We start from the raw sequence: 21,521 nt of genomic DNA on the forward strand, positions 1-21,521 counted from the left end.
TTTTTAAACGTGGCATATCCTGTTTTTGAGTTGAAACTTATATTTTAAATGAGAGCAGTTATCACGCATATTTAATCATTTTTGGAAGTATTTAGTAAAATTGCTTTCAAAAAAATTACAATTGTATCGTAGAGAGACATACAAAAAATTAAATTAATGATAAAGTCTTAAGCTTATCAACGATTTTAATTCAGTTTACTGAAAAAATTTCGTTTCCCCCATGTGCTCGATCAAACACTAAGAAAAACTTTCAAATTTTTAAACTTTTTTCTCACAGATTTTTTTTAAAAATTTGATGATTTTTGAAATCTGAAGTATACAGTCAAAAAGTAGAGTATTCAACCTTTAATTCTTTTTTATTCGTCTCTAAGCCTCTTGGTTGCAAATTTAAGGTTGTTTGAACATAATCATTTTTTATCATAAAATATTTAATTTTTTTGTACTAGTGTATTAGGTATTTAAGTTAATTTGAAGTATCAGGAAAACAAAAGTTTTGCCTTTTTTTTTATCAGCTATCACCTTCCTAGACCGCCTAAACGCCCCCAAATTTCTGTGAGCCTTCTACCGCCCCCCCTGAAGGCTTCCGTCACCGACAAGGGGGCGTAGTCGCCCACTTTGAGAACGAATGTTCTAGCCAATCACAAACTTCCGTCCTGCATGAACCATTCTGGTTTTCCAAAACTCAGCAAATCCAAATCGGACAGTAATTCATTTCCTAACATTGCCAAGTAAGTTTCACAGTTATTTGTTCCTTCAAAGAAGAAGGGGCCAATGATCCGGTCTTTCCACAAACCACACCAAACCTTGACGCGAACAACTCCTTGCTCCTTACTGTCAATAAACCAGTGAGGGTTATTGTCATATCAGTATCGTAAGTTATATCAGTTCACCTCACCATTTACGTATAAGTTGGTTTCGTCAGAGAACATAACTTTAGACGAAAATTCTGGGTCCTTCTCCAGTTGGGTGAAAAACCAATTGCACATTTCCATATGGCGATCAGGATCGTCTTCTGATATGTGGTGTAACACTAGTAACGTGTACGGATGATACTTGTTTTTTTGCAAGATCCTCCATACTGTTGACCGAGAAACACCAACTTCCAAGCTTATTCGGCGAATTGATTTTTCGGACTTGCAGATACCTTCGCCAAAACCCCTTCCACTACCTCTTCTGCAGTGCTCGGACGTCCACATCGGCAATACTACCTATAGCCTTGAACTTTGCTAGTAGTCTGCCAACCGTTGCGTGCAACACTGGCTCTCGTTGATGATGCCTTGCATTAAATTCATCTGCAACTTGTCTACGAGAGAATCCTCCTCTTCCACAAAGGAGGATTACCTTGTTCAGTGGTCAACATCTTTCAGTCCTGCAACTAGAAAATAGAGAAAAATTAGTAAAATCCCTCTGCTGCTGGACTTTTGGTACACTTGTACATAAATTTTTGTTATTTACCATTATATTTTTACAGTCAGATATATTTTTCTTATTAGGCTTGTCTTTTTTATTATTAATATTCCTATCTGAATTACGATTAACTTACTATAAAATGGACGATAGAAGAAAAATATTTATAAATACTCGCACACTGGATGAAAGAATAAGAAAAGATACTACTTCTTATAGATCATGTTTGATTTAACGTGAATATGAATGTTTCACAGATTAAGTGTCCTTTTTTTGTAACTTAATAAAGAAAATAATAACTTATCCATGAATTGAAATGAAAAAATAAGTGATTGAAGTTGCTAATTAATTCCTTAAATTTTTGAGGTTTAGAAATACACTTTAGGTTCTTCTCGAATAATTTTATTGATGAAATGTCAAGTAAAAGTTGTTCTTCAATCCTTTATCTAGAAATCATTGACGGTAATTTTTTATATTAGTATAATATTTTCTGATACGATATATATAATTCTATTTGGTAGTTTCCAATAGCTCACCTGATCAAATTATTTATACATTAACAAAGACCTTTAATCAACTTAACCGCAGATTTCAAAATTTAAAAATCATACAGAAGAAATTAGTATTAGAATTTATCTGTATTTACAATTTAGATTATGTATCTACGCGTAATAAAGATGCTATGCCACTTAAAGCTGATTATATCGTCATCAAAAGCGATCTTATAATATATGACATCCGTAAGAATATAATTTCATTTCACCGTGTTCTATTAATTTTCCAAGCAAGTATTATGTTATATTTTAATCGTTTACACAAAAGACAATGTACCGTAATAAAATGTTTGGAAAATAATTTAAAAACCTATTTTTTTTTTTTAATAGTCTTCTACTCTATTGGAGTTTTTTTATTTGTAGGTGGCATGTCTTTATAAAATCGAAGTGGGTTGTTAAGCCGTTGGTGAATGAGACGCTAAGATCTTACAATTAATGATATGTTTCATATACTAAATTAGTAATTGTGTCATTTCAATCTTTAATTATTAAATTGTATTGTTACATTGTTTTTATGGTTTGCTAAATTTGACTGATTTTATATCTATCACTGCTCTTCATCTGTTGAAAAATAAATAAATATTTTAGATTTTTTTTTGGCTAAGTACGTGAAAGGGTACTAAGTCGAGTCTTGTAATCAAAATTAGGTAATTTTAAAAAAAATTATGATAACATTAATGAAATAAAGTTTTACAGTTTAACAGAAAACAATATTAAGGAGTAAATTAAGAACAACCCGTAATTTTTAGGTAGATTTTATAAGAAAGCTACCTATTGTAATGGGTACCATGATTTAACTTCCGGAAAATTTCAAAATATCTTCGCGTTTCACATCCTCCAGACCCTAAAACCACCGTCATTTCAAGGTGTATATATATTTATTTCACTTCCTTGTGGACACGATAACTGCCGTAATATTCCACCAATCACTTACAAATTTACACATAAAATATAACGATTCAAAATCTCGATCGAGTTCATTAATGGGCAAAATCAGACCATGGGGGTTGAAATGAGGAGGCTTTTTCGAAAAAAACAAATATCGCTATAACTTTCTTATTGAGTAAAATATCGAATTCGTTTAAAGTTCCTGCTATTCTTTGGATAAGAGCCTAAAACTTACGGAAGAAAGGTATTTTGATATCACCAACCATTGGCCCAGAGGGAGGGAAAAATGGGATTTCGAAGACAAAAAAATCATACCTTCCTTAATAGGCACAGTATCGAATCGGTTTAAAGTGTTCGTTAGTCCTCTAAACATTATCTAAGATTTTTGTCTGCAACAATTTTTGATATGATCAACCCTTACGGCTAGGGATGACCAAAATGTTGCTGGAATTGTAAGAAGATGGAGCTTGTCGTATGCTAAACGTGTCAAACATTTTTCACATGCAAACATTGTCGTATTTAGTAAATTTAAGTTTTTCTTAACTTTATGGTGGAAATCTCTTCTATCCCCTACTTAGCACCGGTGGAATCTACCGCCATCTTCCGGCGTACCGAAGATTTTCTTCCGGCGAGGATTTTTTTTTGTTATTGTTATGAAGCTATTATCATTATTATTAACTTTCAGTGCTCCGACAAAAATATAACTATTAACTCCTCCGTATATTTAAGTTTTTGTCTGTTTTTTCAGAGTTTTAATTCTTTTGTTTGTTACTGAGTTGTACTTGTTGCTAACTTAAGCCTTAATGATTATAGCAAAATGTGTGATACATTCAAACTTTTTATTGTTACAATATTGACAACAGTATTACAGTTTTTTCCTTAAAAAATTAGTAAAATATTAATGATTGATGTATGCATAAGATTGTTATAAAAATTTAAAACATTTATTTACGTCGTTATTTTATATTTTTATTCTTTTTTCTCAATTTAATAATAATTTATTCTTTTTTTATTTATAGGGAGCCATTGTGAATTACAAGATCACTGTGCTTCAATGCCATGCCGTAATGGTGCTGAATGCAAATCACTGGACGATTCGTATGAATGTACCTGTGCTCCTGGTTTTGTTGGACCGACGTGTTCGGAAGATATAGTTGAATGCAATAATGATCCGTGTGAACATGGAAAATGCGTCAATACACATGGTTCTTATACGTAAGTAAAACAATTTAATTATTTTACGAAAGATTTAAGATAATATTTCAATATAAATAATTAAGAATTTTTAAAGTAATCTTGTTTTTTTTTTTAATGTGGTAAATTAGTTCCGTTTTTTACGGTTTCTGTAATATTTGTTTTTTAGATTGTTTTCTTTATTTGAAAATTAGAAGTTGATTGATTCTTATGATTGCCCAGAAATCATAGATATTCTGGATTTTAGTCCAGCTTTATTGATTTGAAATCCGAAGACAGCTATGTTTCTTGTTGCTTGTTACGCATATATCTATTATTTGTTACATCTGTGGATCGCCAGCTCAAAATCTGTGGTTAATTAGAACCAAAAAACTGGTGTTGGAGAGGAAAGTGTAGGAACCGTTAATGTTAAAATCTAACTGGTTCGGTCTTTCCTAGAATTGTCTACCTCTGATGAAATTACATTATAACCAGTTGGATGTAAGTCAAAATTTCATATTAATAAAAATTTGAACTACTAATGACCCGAAATATTTTTTTTTATCCACAATTTTGGAAATTCCGATTTGTTTGAGGTACTGTCTACTAAAGACATCAGGGTTTTTCTCATCCCTGTATAGGTTAACGCATCTAATGTGTACTGGTACCAGCTGTGTGGAATATGAGGTAGATCGTTGGCCCTTCCTACTGTTAGATATTAGACCCTGGACTCCAATTTTTGGTATAAATTATGATCTGTTTTATGGATCTAAAGAAGTGACCTTTCTTGTAACACCTTCCGATGGAGGATGATAGAGTCGCAAATGAATCGCCTTTCATGGTTATGTACGAACGTTATATTCCTTTTATCTGATGCAATAGATTTTATCGAGTGTAGCGAGATACGCTTGAGAAAAAGAAACGGTTAGATCGAAAGCGATACTATTAAAATTTATCTGATTTTGAAATATCTTGATCTTTAATATATTTTTCGTATCGTAAATTGATTGAAACAAATGATATTTCATTTTAAATGATTTAATAATTGTCATGATTTTAAATTCTAGTTAGGAAAGAAACAAGAAGAGATCTAGTAGTGAGGAAGGCCAAGGGATTGGACCGGAACAGCTCAATTGGCCTAATTTCTTGGGAACCCCTCGGGGAACACATTGGCGTACTCACTCCTTTATATGCTATAACCGATGCAATAAGTTCCCTTCTCCCACGACACTGGTTCTTTCTTATTCGGCCTTCCTTTCTAATTCTTCATGTTATGTTGTAAATGTAGATTGCATTTAATTTCATATATTGAAACTATTTTTTTATTATTTTTTTTATTGTTTAATATCATCGATCGTTATTTTTGATTTGGAACATTAATTTTAATTTTCAAAAGGATAATAAATTATTTATATTGCGTAACATATATTTAAGAACTTGTGTACTGAAATTTAAACATTGTAATTTTGGTGTAATTTTTCTTTTAATATTTTTTTAATCTTATGTTTCTTTTACATACTTATACGTAATTTTCAACTGTCCAAAATCTTATAATATTTTTGTTATTAATTTTCTCTATTTTAAAACTTGTATAATAATATTTTTGTGCTACTGGAATACGTTAATTCTAGGAGAAAAAACGATATCTAAATTAGGTATTTATTAAATTGATTAGTTTTTGGTTTGAATTTGGAAACTATTTAATTGCTTTTTCCCTTATCTGGTTTTTATGAATAATATTTTTCAATATAGTCCAGAAAAGCAAATTTTCTCTTTTAGAAAACAGGTAAATAGCTTTTCTTAAATAATTCATTCAGCTATTTGAAATGATAGTTGAGGAACCTTTAACGATTGACCCAACCGGATCAGTTTTAATCTAACATTAATGGTTTATCGGTACTGTTACTCTGTCACTATTTTCATTCGGGTCAGGAATCAATTAAATCGTTCTAGATATCTGAAGTCTCTGAAAAAAATACATTCGATTCGATATATTAATGGAAAAAATTACATTGTGAAGTTTTAAGGTCCATTTTCTTACTAATAGTGCTTTTTAAAAAGAAAAGTTAATCTTTTTTCTGGCTTAGAATTGTTTAGAAGGTTTTGAAAGATTTTCAAGAACTATTTTATCTTGAGTAAAAGAATTCGAGTTAATTTTTCTTTTAACAGATCTAAAGCCTCTTGAATTTGCGTGAGGGTCATTTGATAACCCTCAAATTTGGTAGAAAATGAGTTGTAGGACCAGTAGAAGCTTATAATTACGTAGAAAATCGATTAAGTAAAATTATAATTTTTTTTTGTCATCCTTTGGTTCATTGGTTTTATTCATTCTCCATTACTTTCTTTCTACCAGTTCTCCATTCTTTTCTTTGTACCAGTTCGTTTAGCTCAACCATTCTACGTCTTTAATTACTGTCTATTCTTTTATTTTATTTTACCATTTTTACTTTCTGCACTTCCATCCAGAACCAAATTCACTAACACTTGTAATTTAACGTATGGTCCTTTAATCGTATTCTCTTATAATGTTTCTGTCAAACAATAAACTTTTCTTAATTTATCTGATATATTTTCTTTTCTTACTTTATCATCTAACTTGATTTTCTACATTTTTCTCCTCTTATAAAATTTCACATTTCAAAACCTTTTTTCTAATATTTATATTTTCTGTATTTCACTGCCATAAATCATAAATACATTAAGAAATTTCTTCTGCATAGTAGATTATTATCTAAATAAAATCTTTTCAGATTTCCACCAGTCTTTTTAGATATCCGATGAAAAACCTACGATTAAATATAAAATCTAATAATTAAATCTAAATAAAAGAATGATTTTAACTATTATTTGTATTTTCTAACAGTACATGTTATTACATTTATCCGTAATCGTGTTTAGAGTATGTTATTTATGTACCGATGTTATTTATAATATGCAAAGACTGTGTTATAAATTAGCATTTAAAATGTTTTAACAAGCTTACAAAGAAAGTAGAAAATACTTAACAGATATAACATATAATTACTTTACCATTTATGGATCGTTTAGAAATATTAATGTCTATGTACAATATTAGTTAATAACGATCATAAATCTTAAAGAAACATATTGTTTAGACTATTTCGTAAAATATTGATCGTTATATTATATATATATATACTTTTTTAATTTTTGAAAGTAAAATTCATTCTCTTTTTCTGAAATAATAATATTATTACACACTATTATTAAACATATTGATCTTTATTGTTGGTAACTATATTGTTTTATTGATGGTATTGTTGTTCTTTATTGAATTTACTAATCGATTTTCCATATAGTTCGATCATTTTATTTATTATAATTAAGTGTACAGTAATTACTATTCTATTTATTATTTATGTATTTATTATTGCACATGCTTAAGTTACTATCAAATAAATAGTGTTGTGTTTTTTCTTCATTTATTTGTTACTATTAGTGAGATAATGGATGTTTTATTATTTATTAAGTTTAAAGGATATTCTTTGCAATTATTTTAACGTACGTATAAGGGTATAGAACATTTTATTAATAAGTATAGTTTACTGCTGCTGCTTATATGCTTTTATCAAGATAGTTCCAATATTAGTTTTACACACACGTATGCATACCACCGTATATTATTTGCACAGTAGACAGTATATTACTTCGTTAATTGTATATAAAATGTGTACTATTTTCTTATTTCTTGTTTTGAATTACTTCGTGATTATTTAATTCCTGATAATTTCTAATTTTCTACTAATATTTTTTATTATTTTATTTAGTATAACGTGTATGTTATCTAATATTTTATATCTAAATGTCTAATATATTGGCTACTAAATTACGGTATTAATTAAAATTAAATTATTAATATTCATTAACGCATTAAGTAAATCAACCGTTAATATCAAGGGATTCTACATTTAAATCCCGTTTACAGGTGTGTAATTTTTTACTTGTTTACAAGAGAAATATTTATTCAAATACATCTTATGTAAATAATGTAGTTTAATTATCGTTATTATTAGTACAATAAAAAGTTATAGAAATGTCATTAAAAAAGAAATCTTGTCGAAATTTAAAAAAATAAATATTTTTTAAAATTCTTTTATGAGAAGGTTTGCCAAAGATTTCTAAAGACTTTTTTTTTTAGATTAGTATATTGTAGTTTTTTTTTAAAAATATTATTATATTGTAGTTAGAGTACAAATTTCAACAAATGTATATTACGTTAATAAAAGCTAGCTTTTTCTTAACCGGTCCATAAAAGTCCCTTTAATTTTTCGTTCTATAAAGGTGATTTTACAATCGGTACCGTATAGAGAACCATAAGTAAATTTGAGTCGTGATAGTCACGGGAAGAAAGGTCCACGACGAAACACCTCATTAAATCATACAAAAGTTCAACAATTCATATTTAGGAAAAGCACTTATATAGGTGGTCCAAGTAAAATTCAGTACTTACCGCAGCGCTTGAAGAAAGAAATCACAGGAAGAAAAAATAAAAGCAATGTCATCAATACCAATATAAATAATTTCGGCAAATATAAATAGTTATTATTCGCAGGTTATCGAAATGACGTTCACTACTTTTAGATTCCTTCTCCAGGTCAGTCCTTGATTACATCTCCCAGGTCCGGCAGAAGAAAATGTTTCAATCGCCTGATGTAATCGCTTTTGTACGATAGATTTACTGCCAGATAATTCACATGTTTGTCTGATCTCTGTTTGTACCTCGAGATAAATTTTTGAATCTCTTCTTAAACAGAAGGGTAATCCTGGATAGTCATGAATTTCTCTACAGCTAACAAACCACGGCATCTCTGTTATAGTTCTCACCAATTTTTTTTTTGAATCTTTGAATTATCCCAATAGTGCTGTTACATTGCCGGATCCTATATGTCTAGGTTTAAGGATAACTCTGTAGACAACAATCGTGAGCTTCTACCCGGCAATAAATTTAGTTCCCTTTACTTTTTGTTAAGCTGTGTCCTCTTTTGTACCACGTGACCCTTTCATGTCAGGCGACGATCAATTGTAGACCCTATACGTGTGAGGGATTTAGACGCTGTTCAGGTGGACTCGTGGACAATCACCCGTTCTCATCGTAAATGTCACACGGTTCGATTTATTCTGATTCATCCTCATTTTCCATTTCGTCAGCCACGCGCCGAGGCTTGATTCGAATCTTCATCATCAAAAAGGATTGCCGCCGTTCGTCTGCTAATTATAATTTTCTGGTTGTCAAAAAAATTCTGTTCAAAATGGTAAATTTCTTTAAGTGTTATTTTAAATGACATTGATTTAATAAAATATTTTTCTTTCTATAAAACTGTAGTAATTAAAAGCTATATAGAAATTATTATAATTTACCTTTAAAATTATGTACGTTAATTTTTTTTTAATCATTAAGGAAAAATCAACGTATTCATGTAAATACCTTTTTTTCTGTTTATGTTTTAATAAAATAGTTTACTGGATGATTGTGTTTAAATTTTAGGACTGAAAGTGTCGAATTGTTGTCAGTTGTTGATTTTTCTACTGAGTTTTTAGCCTGTTTTTTCCCCCACTTTTTTGTTTTAAAACGGTCTTTATTTTTTTACCAATTAATAAAGCTAAATTAAAAAAAAAAAAAGATAACGAACTTTTGAGTATTCCCCTCATTCAAAACGTATATGCGGGCAATATATTTTTGAAAATAAGTTTGTTTCTTGAAAGGTATACAAGAAAGGTGTACAAGTAAGTAAGTGTGCACTCGTGTTAAAGAGAGTTGCATTTATATGTTTTTCAATAATACTCAACATTATATTACACAGCATTTTATTTTTATTATATATATATTCAGTCGCTTACAGTATTATGTCACAGTCAATCTATAACACTGAAGGAAAAGAAATGAAGAAATATAAATTTGCATGATCAAATTACAAGGTGAGAAAAAATGGTGGTTCATATTTTTATTTCATTTATTTATTTTCGTTTTTAATTATTTAGATTGTGAATATATAGTTAACGTGTTATGAAATTTCTTATCATTAAGTAGGCCAACGTATATTCGTGTTATAGGCCGTATTTATTTATTTGTAGATGTGTATACAAAAATGAAACTTACTATTTCAGTTAGTATGAAATAACGGTTTGTTAGCTTGATATGCAAATGTAAATGTTTTATTAAATTGCATAATCGTGCATCGGTTCTATGCAAGTAGTTGTTATAATAATTAATTAATGAACCTTGTTTTATATATTCTCCTTGTACGTAGGAGTATTTTTATTTACTTATGAATATCGTTGAATTCTATGTTTAAAATTTTTGCTCGCAGCAATTTTGTTATTTTATTCCAAACAGAAGTTTTATTTAACTGTTTTCTAAATTCCAAATAATTGTATAGATATAAAAATTACTATATTTGGATTGATTTTAGCCGGTTTTGTGTAAATATAAAAACATAGTTTTTATAATTTGAAAAAAGGAAACATTAAAACGTTGAAATTGAACGTTTTTTTTTGTTGTATTTTTAGCTTGTCCATTTCCTGTTACATTTTTTCCTATATCAGTATTCTTTTACCCTCAGTCTGTCTCTAAATTAACTGTCTTTTTTTTATAAACAACTTTGTGTCCTCCATTATCCTTTTTAGTAAAACTGCTAACCAGTGTTACGTTAAAAAATTTAAAGGTAATTTATACGTTCGGAACGTAGAACGTGTGTTTTGTTTATAAAAATTGATCACTTTATTTCGTAAATTCTAATATTGTTAATGTTTTTATTTATCTTTGGAGAAATTGTACTGTTTAAAAAAAAATGAACGAATTTAATTTTTTAAAGATTTATGTTGAATATAGAAAATTTTGTTTTATAGAGAATTTGTGGAATGATTTTGTTATATGATTGGTGTTTTAAGACCAGTCGGGTTGTTTTTTACGTTTAAAAATGTACGGTTAAAAAACCACAAATAAATAATTCAAAACAATAATTTTAGAGGAAAATTATATTTATTACTGTAGCCCGACTAATTGTTAAAAATAATTTTAAAACTATATAAATGTAAACAATTTTAAATACAAAAAGTTTTCTAATTAAAAAAAAAAGCTGAAAACCTAATTGTAGGATTTTCTTTTCACGCGGCCTTTTTTTGATGCACGTCTTACACATACAAAACTTAATTTAAAATGTTCATAATTTTATTTAAATATATTTTTCTACATCTGTATGTCAATGCTACACTAGCGCTCCTTGTGGTGACAGGGGGTACAATTGACGCAATATACCCGCTTAGCCACTAGTTTAGAGAATTTTTTTGGGGTGGGCGTGCGATTTTGAAAAATATTTTTTTGCAAATATTATATTTTAACACGTTCGCTGCGGTACGGTGCGTACATGTGCCATAAAAGGTAGTGTTGCTGTGTGCTTGTCGCCGTCTGCGTAATCCAGTACAGTGATGAACGGTAAGTTATTTAACTTAACTTGTGCCGTACGGGCCTCATTGTTGGCGTGTTGTACTTGAAGACTGTGCGTTACGGCGCAATGTTCCATATGTAATGAATATTTTATTTCTCTTTATAACTAAAAATATTATTTTAAATGATTTGTAGTCTACGATATCTTTCAGAAAATATGTGAACGAACTCTAACTGAACAGTTCTTTTATACATATTCTTATTTAGCGTCTATTCGTAAAAATATGGGGTAATTTTGCTTGATTGTTCCGTGCCAGCATCATTTCTTTTATTAAAATATGACAAATTTTCTATAAAAAATCTTTTTTATTGGAATTTATAATGGTATATAATTAATTTATATTTATATCATTTATTTATATATTAATAAAAGATGGAAAATAAAATTAACAATTTCGGACTATATAAATGATAAAAACATTCGATATTTATGAATTTAAAAAAGTTTTTTTACAATGAAATCATCACGAAATAATATTATGTTAAAAAAAAAATTAATCAAGTCAAACGCAAATCAATTTATTAATTATTTAATAATTTGGATTGATGTTTATATAAGCAGGCAAATAAACATTTTATATGACGCGATTCAGACCCAATTATCTGGAAATAAATTTTATGTTTCTTCCAGTGTTAATATTATTAAAATAAAAATTTTAATAGATGTTTTCTTTTAAAGAAAAATATTTCAACATATTTCATCTAGGAATAATAATATGACAAATCAAAACAGTAAGTAGTTGATTAGGTGACGTAATATAATTAATCTAATTTATAAATAAATGATAGCATTTATAAGATTATGAATGTTTTATTGAATAATTTATTGAACAATTTGTGATAAAAATATATATAAAGCACATAAAATTGTCAGAGAGATTAAAATACGATGTGATATGCGGTACGGCACAAATACATACCGAACGTAAATCCAAGGTGAAACAGTTCATTATATAGAGTAAATCCGTATAAAAATACGTATAAAAATCCGTATGCACAATACAAATCACCAAAATCCACCGGGTTGGTCTAGTGGTGTACGCGTCTTCCTAAATCAGCTGATTTGGAAGTCGAGTGTTCCAGCGTTCAATTCCTGGTAAAGGCAGTTACTTTTATACGGATTTGAGTACTAGATCGTGGATACCAGTGAGTGTTCTTTGGTGATTGGGTTTCAATTAACCATACATCTCAGGGATGGTCGAACTTAGACTGTACTTCATTTACACTCATACATATCATCCTCTGAATACCTGAACGGTAATTCCTGGAGGCTAAACAGAAAAAAGAAAGAAAGTACAAAACCCCAGGACGGGCCAATATGTGCAGTAACGCATAGTAGGCAATTTTACTATACGGCATCATAGTTGCCCGTACAGCAAGTTTTTTATTTTATCCGCCACAGCGAACGTGTTAATTGCTTACAAATGTGCCTAAGAAAAATAAGACCTTAATTTGGCAAAATTTCGAGATACTTAGGTGATCTTGCTCTACAGCCTCACCCCCTTTACTTTTTAAGTTGAAAATTTAATGGCAACAGTGCCCTGTATATATATAAGTAATCGGTCAAAATCGGTCCAGTAGTTTTGAAGATATAAGGTGATTTAGCGGCCAACACCGATTACACACGTACATTAACATCTGGAAAATTTCATTCCGGGATTTTGGGTTCCTTAGGTGTCAAATGTTAAGATCCGTTGACATCCAAACTAAAAGTTATATGATGTTTTGTCTCAAATTTTTGATGAGAAAAAATTAATTGGTTGTAATAAATTCTTTTTTGGTTTAGTATACATTTTTTATTAAACTTTTTTCTAGTAGCAAGTTACTTTTTATTTTTTCCGTTTTACATAACTTTTAATTGTTAAAGCAAAATTTATTATAATATTATTTTATATTGCAAACGACAAACTGTTTAGTTTTCTTTTTTGGATCGCAGATAAGCCCATCAATAATTATAACTCTTATGCCAGAATTTAAATTGTATTTAACTATGCCTATTACAGTATTAGATGTATCTGCTGGAAGTAGATTTTATTCTATAACTTCTTACGAAGTTGTTATAGAAGTATTTATTTGTAACAAATAGTGTGATATATATTTTGTTTGGTGTTTTTTTTTTAAAGTTTTCTATTAATTCTCATATTTGAACCGGAAATTCTTGTTGATAATTTTCATATTTACATTATTATCGGATTTTAAACGTTTCTAAATTTTATTATTTGTAAAAAAAAAAATAAATTTTTTATGAGTAATTTGATGTTTATTAATTAATTTTTTTTCTTTTTAAAAATTAAATTTCATTATAAATATAGCAAACAGTTCTGCTAAATAAAACTAGTACATTTAAAAATAAAAACGAATTTAGGATTATTTTTAATGAATGTATAAATAAAATTATTCATTCATAATATTAGAAACAATTTTATAATAATATTGTATTTTTATTTTTATTATTATAATGTTAAAATGAACGAGGAAAACAGAAAGGGTGTTATGGTAGGAGTTATTAAATGGAATGACACCTGATCACGCAGTTCTCACGCCCCAGATTTTCAGGAAGAACGAGAAAGCAAATACGCGTTAGCTACTGGTATAATATTTACTACTTATATATATATTTTGTATAACTCCTACTTTGTTCTGTTCATTTGATTGTATGAATGAAATTATTAATTATCCTGAATATTTTCATTTTTTCTCCTTGCCTGTTACTCTCTCTTTTCTCTCCCTTTCCCTCCTCTCTACCATCCCTTTTATTAGTATCACTCTTTTTTCCTTTTTATCGTCGTTAATTTCCTCTCTCCTTCCTATATTTAGTTTCATGCGTAATTTATTTTTCTATTTGTATTTATTCCACCTATGACATTTTAATTAATTTATAAAAATTTTAGTGTAGTAAATGTGTTTTTACCGAACATAAATTCTCGTAATAGAATAAAATTAACGATTATTGGTTTTATTACAGCGTTTACAAATTTATGCCTTTATTTTTTTTGTAGATGTTGTTCTGCCCTTTACAATCAATTTGGACAGGTTATGTAATTTTCAGAAATTTAATTAAATGTTTTTTTATTAAATTGGAGAAATAACTTTCTTTTTTTTAATGTATGATGATTAAAAACGAAAAATCTTCACGAAGATTAATCACGTAATATCTTGAAACTTATTACAATTTTTGTTTTGCATATATATTTTTTTGTTAAATCGACTTGATAATTTCCAGTTAGTACTAATTTTTTATATGATTGAACGATGGAAAGAGAGGAGAGAGTTAATTTATTATTTATTCATTTTTAAATTTTGATTAACAATCTCTTTGATTGGTTTCTATCATTGTAAATAACAGAACGGTTTGCTCCGTTCTGGCAATACTTGAGACCCTAGTTTAAATCAGTTAAACGTACATTAATACCTTGCTTTAAAAATATACTTTGAGTTGAACTGCTTTGTAATTTAAAATTTACATTGTGGTTCTATTAATTGTACTTTCTCAGGAATGTCGGTCTGAAGTAGGACAGCTATAACATAATGAACTGTAATTACAGGCAGTGTAATTTTGTAATTTAAAAAAAAAACGGTTCATTGTTTAATATGATGGTAAGCTCTCCTCTTTGGACTTCGATCTTCTTTGTTTCATCCATATTCAAGTTTACAAATCCTGTCATTGAAATCAAATTAACCCTAACGTCTTTAATATTGGAATTCATATAGGTTTTTTCTTAAATATTTTGAAATGTCTCCTAAGCTAAAGAACTGTGCAGTTTAAATTGTCGTAAGTGCTACGCTATAGAGATCTGTTTTAGGATCTCTTTTGTTTGTTATGTATGTAAGTTACCTCCTGAAAATAATTCCAAATGTCCACATCACTTAGTTTATAGTCAATATAAGCATGAGTATTCAGTAATCTTAAATCTTTCATAGAAAATTTGTGCTAAGAATTGTTAGATTAGTTTCTGGTAAACGGACAGCAGTTTAAAAATTCTGTATTAATTCATTGGTGAATTTATTTTTCTTCTTTAATAACTAATATTAAATCATATTTTAGTTCAGAATTGTGTGTACCTTTAAGGGTGGCTTTCTTGATCTGTTGAGAAAATATTAAACTCATTTTTTTATTCCCTGAGACGACTTTTTAAAATCACGGTTGGGAAATCTTTTAAATTGGCATATTTTGAGTATTTTCAAAGATTGATTAATTGCGGATTTTTTTTTGAGGATAGGGAAGGATAATTATTAAGAAAATTAATTTTAACAGAATATTTTTAGTGTGAGTACCGTTTGGTTTATATTTAAGATTCCTTATTTTGATTTTAATAATAATAAATCTTTAAGTTAACGAATATTAATTTAGATGTAATAATAATTTAACTAAAGGAAATAATAATTTACTAGTTTTTTTTTTTCTTTAATTAGGCATCTGTTAGAGATTGAATTGTAGAATTCGTACAAGCTGCCGATAAATTTAAAAGTTATTACTTTGGAATCAAAAATAGATAATAGACTGCCATTTGTTGTATGCAATCTTTATAAATAAAAATGTAAATGTCCGTTTGCACAAAACCTTAAATCTCAGAAAGTTCTTCACGGATTGCTTTGAAATTTTGACACAACGTTGCATTCGAATACGCGAGTGTTTTTATATGCCTAAGATATCACACCTGTGACAGGTAAAAACATGCTTTTTTATTTAAAAAAAACAGCGCTCTCTGTTGGATGTAAAAGAAATGCACGCAGTACAAAATATTTTACGATTCAATTTCAGTGTTTCCGATAAGTGTGTCTGCTATAGACTAAAAAACTACTGGACCGATTTAAGCGTGGAGAGAAAGGGAAAAATCGAAAAGGTAAAAAGGAAATAAAGGGAAAATGGAAAAAATAAAAATGGGGAAAACGGGGAAAAGGAAATGGAAAGAGAAAGGTGACAAACGAAAAGAGAAGGGAGAAACCGAAAAAGGTAAAAGGAGAGAAGGGGAAAACAGGGAAAGGGTATGAGGGAAAGAGAAAAGGGGGAGGGAAGAGGGATAACAGGGAAAGGAGAAAAAGGGGAAATAGAATATGTTAAAAATGAAATTTGTAAAAAGGGAATAAAGAAAGGGGTAAAGGGAAAAGGGAGAAAGAGTAAAATAGGAAAAGGGAACGGTTAAATTTTGTGAAGTTCCGTAATTTTCAATTTGTTAATGTTTTATCAAACTTTCTAGTGTGTTCATTTAATCTTTATGTATACTCAAATCCAGCAATAGCGAAGCATTGCCGGGTCTGCTAGTTGAAAAAAATTTAAAAGAACACTGAAGTTGTAAATGATAAAAAAAAAGTTTTTACAATTTTTAGGATTATTTAACGGATATTATTATTTAATGGATAAGATTTTATCTTTTCTAATATATTGGTTGTGTTACTAATTGGGCTATTTGCAAACTTTATCAAACATTTCATATATGTGATATTGGTTTATTTGGTCACAGGATTTAAGCACTTAAAATGTGAAAGTTTATGTTTAATTCTGCGCTTACTATTAAGTATTTTAATTTAGTTTATAGGGTTACATGTATAATAATAACGTGTTAGATTTCATCCTTAATCGCACATCATCTCATAACATCAGCAATAATTTGTGATTACTAAATTATAACCTCTGATTTTTGTAAATTTATTAGGATTTGTTTTTCCTCACAAAGTTTTTTAAAGAAATAATTTTTACGTAGTTTTGAAATTAAAACGTGGTGTGCGTCCGTTAATATTAATTATTAAGATGGAAATATAATCAAGTGATTTTTATATTCTTTATAAATATATATAAATATTTTTTAAATTATTTTTCTTTGTATTCATACTAATACCATTCTGTTTCGGTGTTTTTTTGTTTATTTTTTTTTTCATTTTTCCGATGCAGTGTACACCATTTTACTGTCGCTATTAATTATTATCGATGGGAGAAACGATATAAGTTAAACTCACACAAACCATATAAGTTAATAGTATTTTAAACCAGATATTAAATTATATACGTATAAAATTTATGTTTATAAATTTAAAACATTTAGCGAAAGGAAATGAATTATACCGATGATTTCCGGATAAGAGTGTTTTACGGTGAAATTCTAAGTAGCTTCCTTATTAATGATTTAATTTATATGTGTTGATTTACTCGGAACAAAAGTTATGTTAGAATTATGTAGTTGTTAATAATGTGTTGATTAAACATAAGCGATCATGATTTACCTGAGTTTTCTTAACTTGATACATAAGACGACAAAAAATAAAATTGACTTATGTTGAATACTTCAGTCTTGTTTTTTTTCGTAAAATTATTATACATGTAACATTTTTGATGGAGAATTATTGATTATCTTTTATTGAAATTTATTAGTTCAAAAAATACAATATTTTAGTTTACTTTCCTACATTGATATGTTTCTATCTTTCTTTTACTCCTTCTGTTAATAAAAACACGTAGACACTTGTTTTAATGTTTTCCTCTACTGTTTTTTTTTTTTTTTTTCATTTAACTTTGTTAAACATATTGAACCCTAATCAAAAAGATGCAATGAATAGTTTTCGGTTGCGATTGATGCAGCAGACAATTATTATGATTTCCTGATTATTAATGTATTTGTTCAGTATGTTTCGCAAATTAATATCATTTTGCGGAGAAGAAAATAAAACGTGTTTTATGTTCATCCGGTTCAATACTCAAAAACGATTTGCCGTAGAATGTTGAAATTTTGGATTTAGGACTGTTGTAACATCTAGTTGTGTATCTCCCATTTTGATTGCAATCGATTTGACCAAGTGTCCTAAAAAGCCGAAAATTCAAAAAATGTTGGATTTTGGACTTTTTCTTAACTGTAGTAATATGTCCTCATTGAGAGGCTTTTCAACGATATATCATAAGTTTTACTTATTTGCATTGATTATAGAGTTATAGCAAAATAATTTTAATTAATGAAATATTTCGATCTTACAAGTGGAAGGTACATCGGTACGAATGTAACTTCATATACATATATTATTTTTAACTTTTTTTATTTTTATTTAAATATATTAATTTATTAATAATTATTAACCTCAGATTGTAAAAAACATTACCATAAATAATATTTCAATAAAAAAATTAGAAGTTATTATTGAAAGAAAATTTTATGTATATTTCAATTTAATTCAAACATTTTTACAGAGGTTAATAATTATTAATAAATCGAAATATTTAAATTAAAAAAAAGAAGTTAAAAATAGATATATGTATATGAAGTTGAATTCGAACCGATGTGTCCATGGTTATTGATCCGAAAGTTCTCACTTAACCACCAATATATTTGAGCGACGTGAAACATAAACTTAATATATAAACTAATATAAAATGCTGATACGAACACCACTATTCAATTGTGTATCTGTCCACTTTGTTAAAGAATTGGAGGATCGTATCTCACTTTCAAAAAAAAAAAAAGTTTAAATGAAGCGCAGCAAATATTCTCTGTATGTAATTTAGTAGGCGTACAAGGAAGTCATGTGGCTCCACATCAGATTTTTTCTTATGTCAAACGCTCGTACTCGTTTCAGGATTGTTATTAATGGTTTGATATTGAATAATAGCTTACATAACCAAAGAGGAAGATACATACACTAGTTTTTACCTTAGATAAGACAAAGAATTTTGAGCTGGATTTCATGCAGCTCAAAATCTCTGTATCCAGAGATTTCGGATAAATTTATTGTTAATCAAATGTTAAAGAATTCATACGGAAGGTTTTCACTATCTTATCAAATTCTGTCGAATCAACGATTACGAAAAGATTACGTTTAACATTGATTTTTTTACAAGTAATATAAAGATAATGTTTCTTAATATTTTTTATTGTAAATTTACTAATTAAAAAAATAAATAAAAAATTAAAATTATTAATTTTCTATTAATAAATAGAAATTAAATTTCTAGAAATTTATGTATGATTTATTTTTGTAGGCGATGTCACTGATATTAATGTTTTTATTTATCTAGGATCTCTGATATTCTAATGAATTTACCTAGAATGTAAATAAATAAAAATAACGCTGATTGAATTTTTTAATTAATATTCGTAGTAATAAATTAGCTACCCATCTTATTACGTATAGATTATCCTATTTATTTTCTTTATAAAAAAAAAATATTACTATTTAAATTATACTTACTCAAAAAATTTGATGAATTGCTCAACAAGTGTTCTGTATAATTTTTAATATTTGTAATAGGTTTTTCTTTTTTATTGATTGCTATCTATATTCAGATGATGTTTTAAATCATTGTTACTTAAGAATTTCATCATCGACGAAATGTAATATCCTTTTTTTCTTTTTCTTTAGTTCATTCTTTGTTAACGGCAGGCCCTTTTTTTTGTATATGTCGGTTTAATTGGTATGTTGCGGGCGGGTTCTTCGATAATATACTTTTTCGGTCGTTTAAATTGGTCTAAAGGAATTCTTGATATATCTTTTTTTGGTGTTTTTATGCTTCTCTTTACTCTTAATAGTGATAATAATTAATCGTAAGATTTGACAACATTTCATTATCATGCTGTAACACGTCATTAAATACTCCTACATTATATTTTTTTCCCCTTATAATGGTTACGTGTTATATTCTTTATACAATTAGGGGCTGTATAACTTTTTACGCGGAATGTAGATTTAACCTTAATTTTGTTTATTTTTATTGTACTAGCCGGTCAGGGCACGCTTTCCTCGTCTCTCCCTTACCTCATGGCTCTGAGAATAATATTGATAAATAACGATTAAAACCTGAAAACCGCTTTCTTCAAACGTTTACCTCGTTCTTAACATAAAAGCTCTGGTATGCTGCTGCTGTAGACGAACATATCTTTCCCTTTCCATTACCCTAGAATACCTTATATCTCGGGAAAGGTTCAAGGTAGAGAGCTTTCTTTTTTCTGTTTAGCCTTCAGTAATTACCGTTCAGATAATATTTCAGAGGATGAATGAGGATGATATATAAATGAAGTGTATGATTATGTCTTGTACAGCCTCAGTTCGACCATTCCTGAGTTACGTGTGTAATTGAAACCCAACCACCAAAGAACACTGGTATCCACGATCTAGTATTCAAATCCGTGTAAAAATAACTGACTTTACTAGGATTTCAATGCTGGAACTCTAGACTTCCAAATCAGCTGATTTCGGAGAGCGCGTTCACCACTAGACCAACCCGGTGGGTAAAGGTAGAGAGCTGAAAATCGGATTAGAACGCATAGTCTTATTTTTACGTCGAAAAACGAAATAAAAAAACTGTATTAGGTTATCGTACAAGAGGAAAAATTCTCATAACATCACCCCCTAGGGGGCTAGGACATGGATCTGTAGCTTAAAAACTTCCCTGGGATAACACGAATGTATCCTGAAAAATTGAAAAGAATCCGTTTGTTACAAACTGACAGAACCGCCCCAAAATTTCGCATTTATATGTTAGATACATAAACTATCCGTTCAACCATTCAGTTCTCCTATCCAGGATTATAATTTCTTTTTGTGTAAAATTCACTTAAAATTAAATTTAGGTTAATTTGAGTTAAAATTTAACTGTAATTAAAATCTATCCGTTGTTTATGGCTGATTTTTATTTCTTTAATTAGGTGCTTAAAGGAATAATAAATATTGGCATTTTCAGCAAGAATAATGCAGTCAAAAGTAGTTTTCTTGAATAATGTAATGATTTAGATTTTCGTATTGTTTGGTTGTAGAATAATTAAATCCCTACTACTTATCAACTGGTTGGAATATTTATCCGGATTAACAATTTAGATGTAAACTGATTCTAATAATAACAATAAATGGGTGGCTTTATACTAAAAATAATGATAATAAAAATAAATCTTACTTATTTTTTTATCTTAACTGAATTCGTCACTAACTTATATTAATTTACATGTATGCTTTTTAAATATGTTTCGTTGTTTTTACCTGTCTTTACATTCTCTAGTATGAAGATAATTTTTTTTTTAATCTTATATTTTCCAATGTGTGTGTATAATAATAACTTA

At 28.5% G+C, this 21,521-nt stretch overlaps 1 protein-coding gene across 1 annotated transcript in view; it reads left to right on the forward strand.

The window, feature by feature from the left end:
- N (neurogenic locus Notch protein) overlaps window positions 1-21,521 on the forward strand; it is a 486,560-nt gene that overhangs the window by 292,245 nt on the left and 172,794 nt on the right. The window contains exon 4 of the mRNA XM_075372134.1: window positions 3,869-4,064. Within this exon, the coding sequence (XP_075228249.1) occupies window positions 3,869-4,064 (196 nt within the window). The remainder of the gene's footprint in view (window positions 1-3,868; window positions 4,065-21,521) is intronic.

This window comes from Lycorma delicatula, chromosome 7 (genome assembly GCF_047948215.1).
Source record: "Lycorma delicatula isolate Av1 chromosome 7, ASM4794821v1, whole genome shotgun sequence".
Lineage (NCBI taxonomy): Eukaryota > Metazoa > Arthropoda > Insecta > Hemiptera > Fulgoridae > Lycorma > Lycorma delicatula.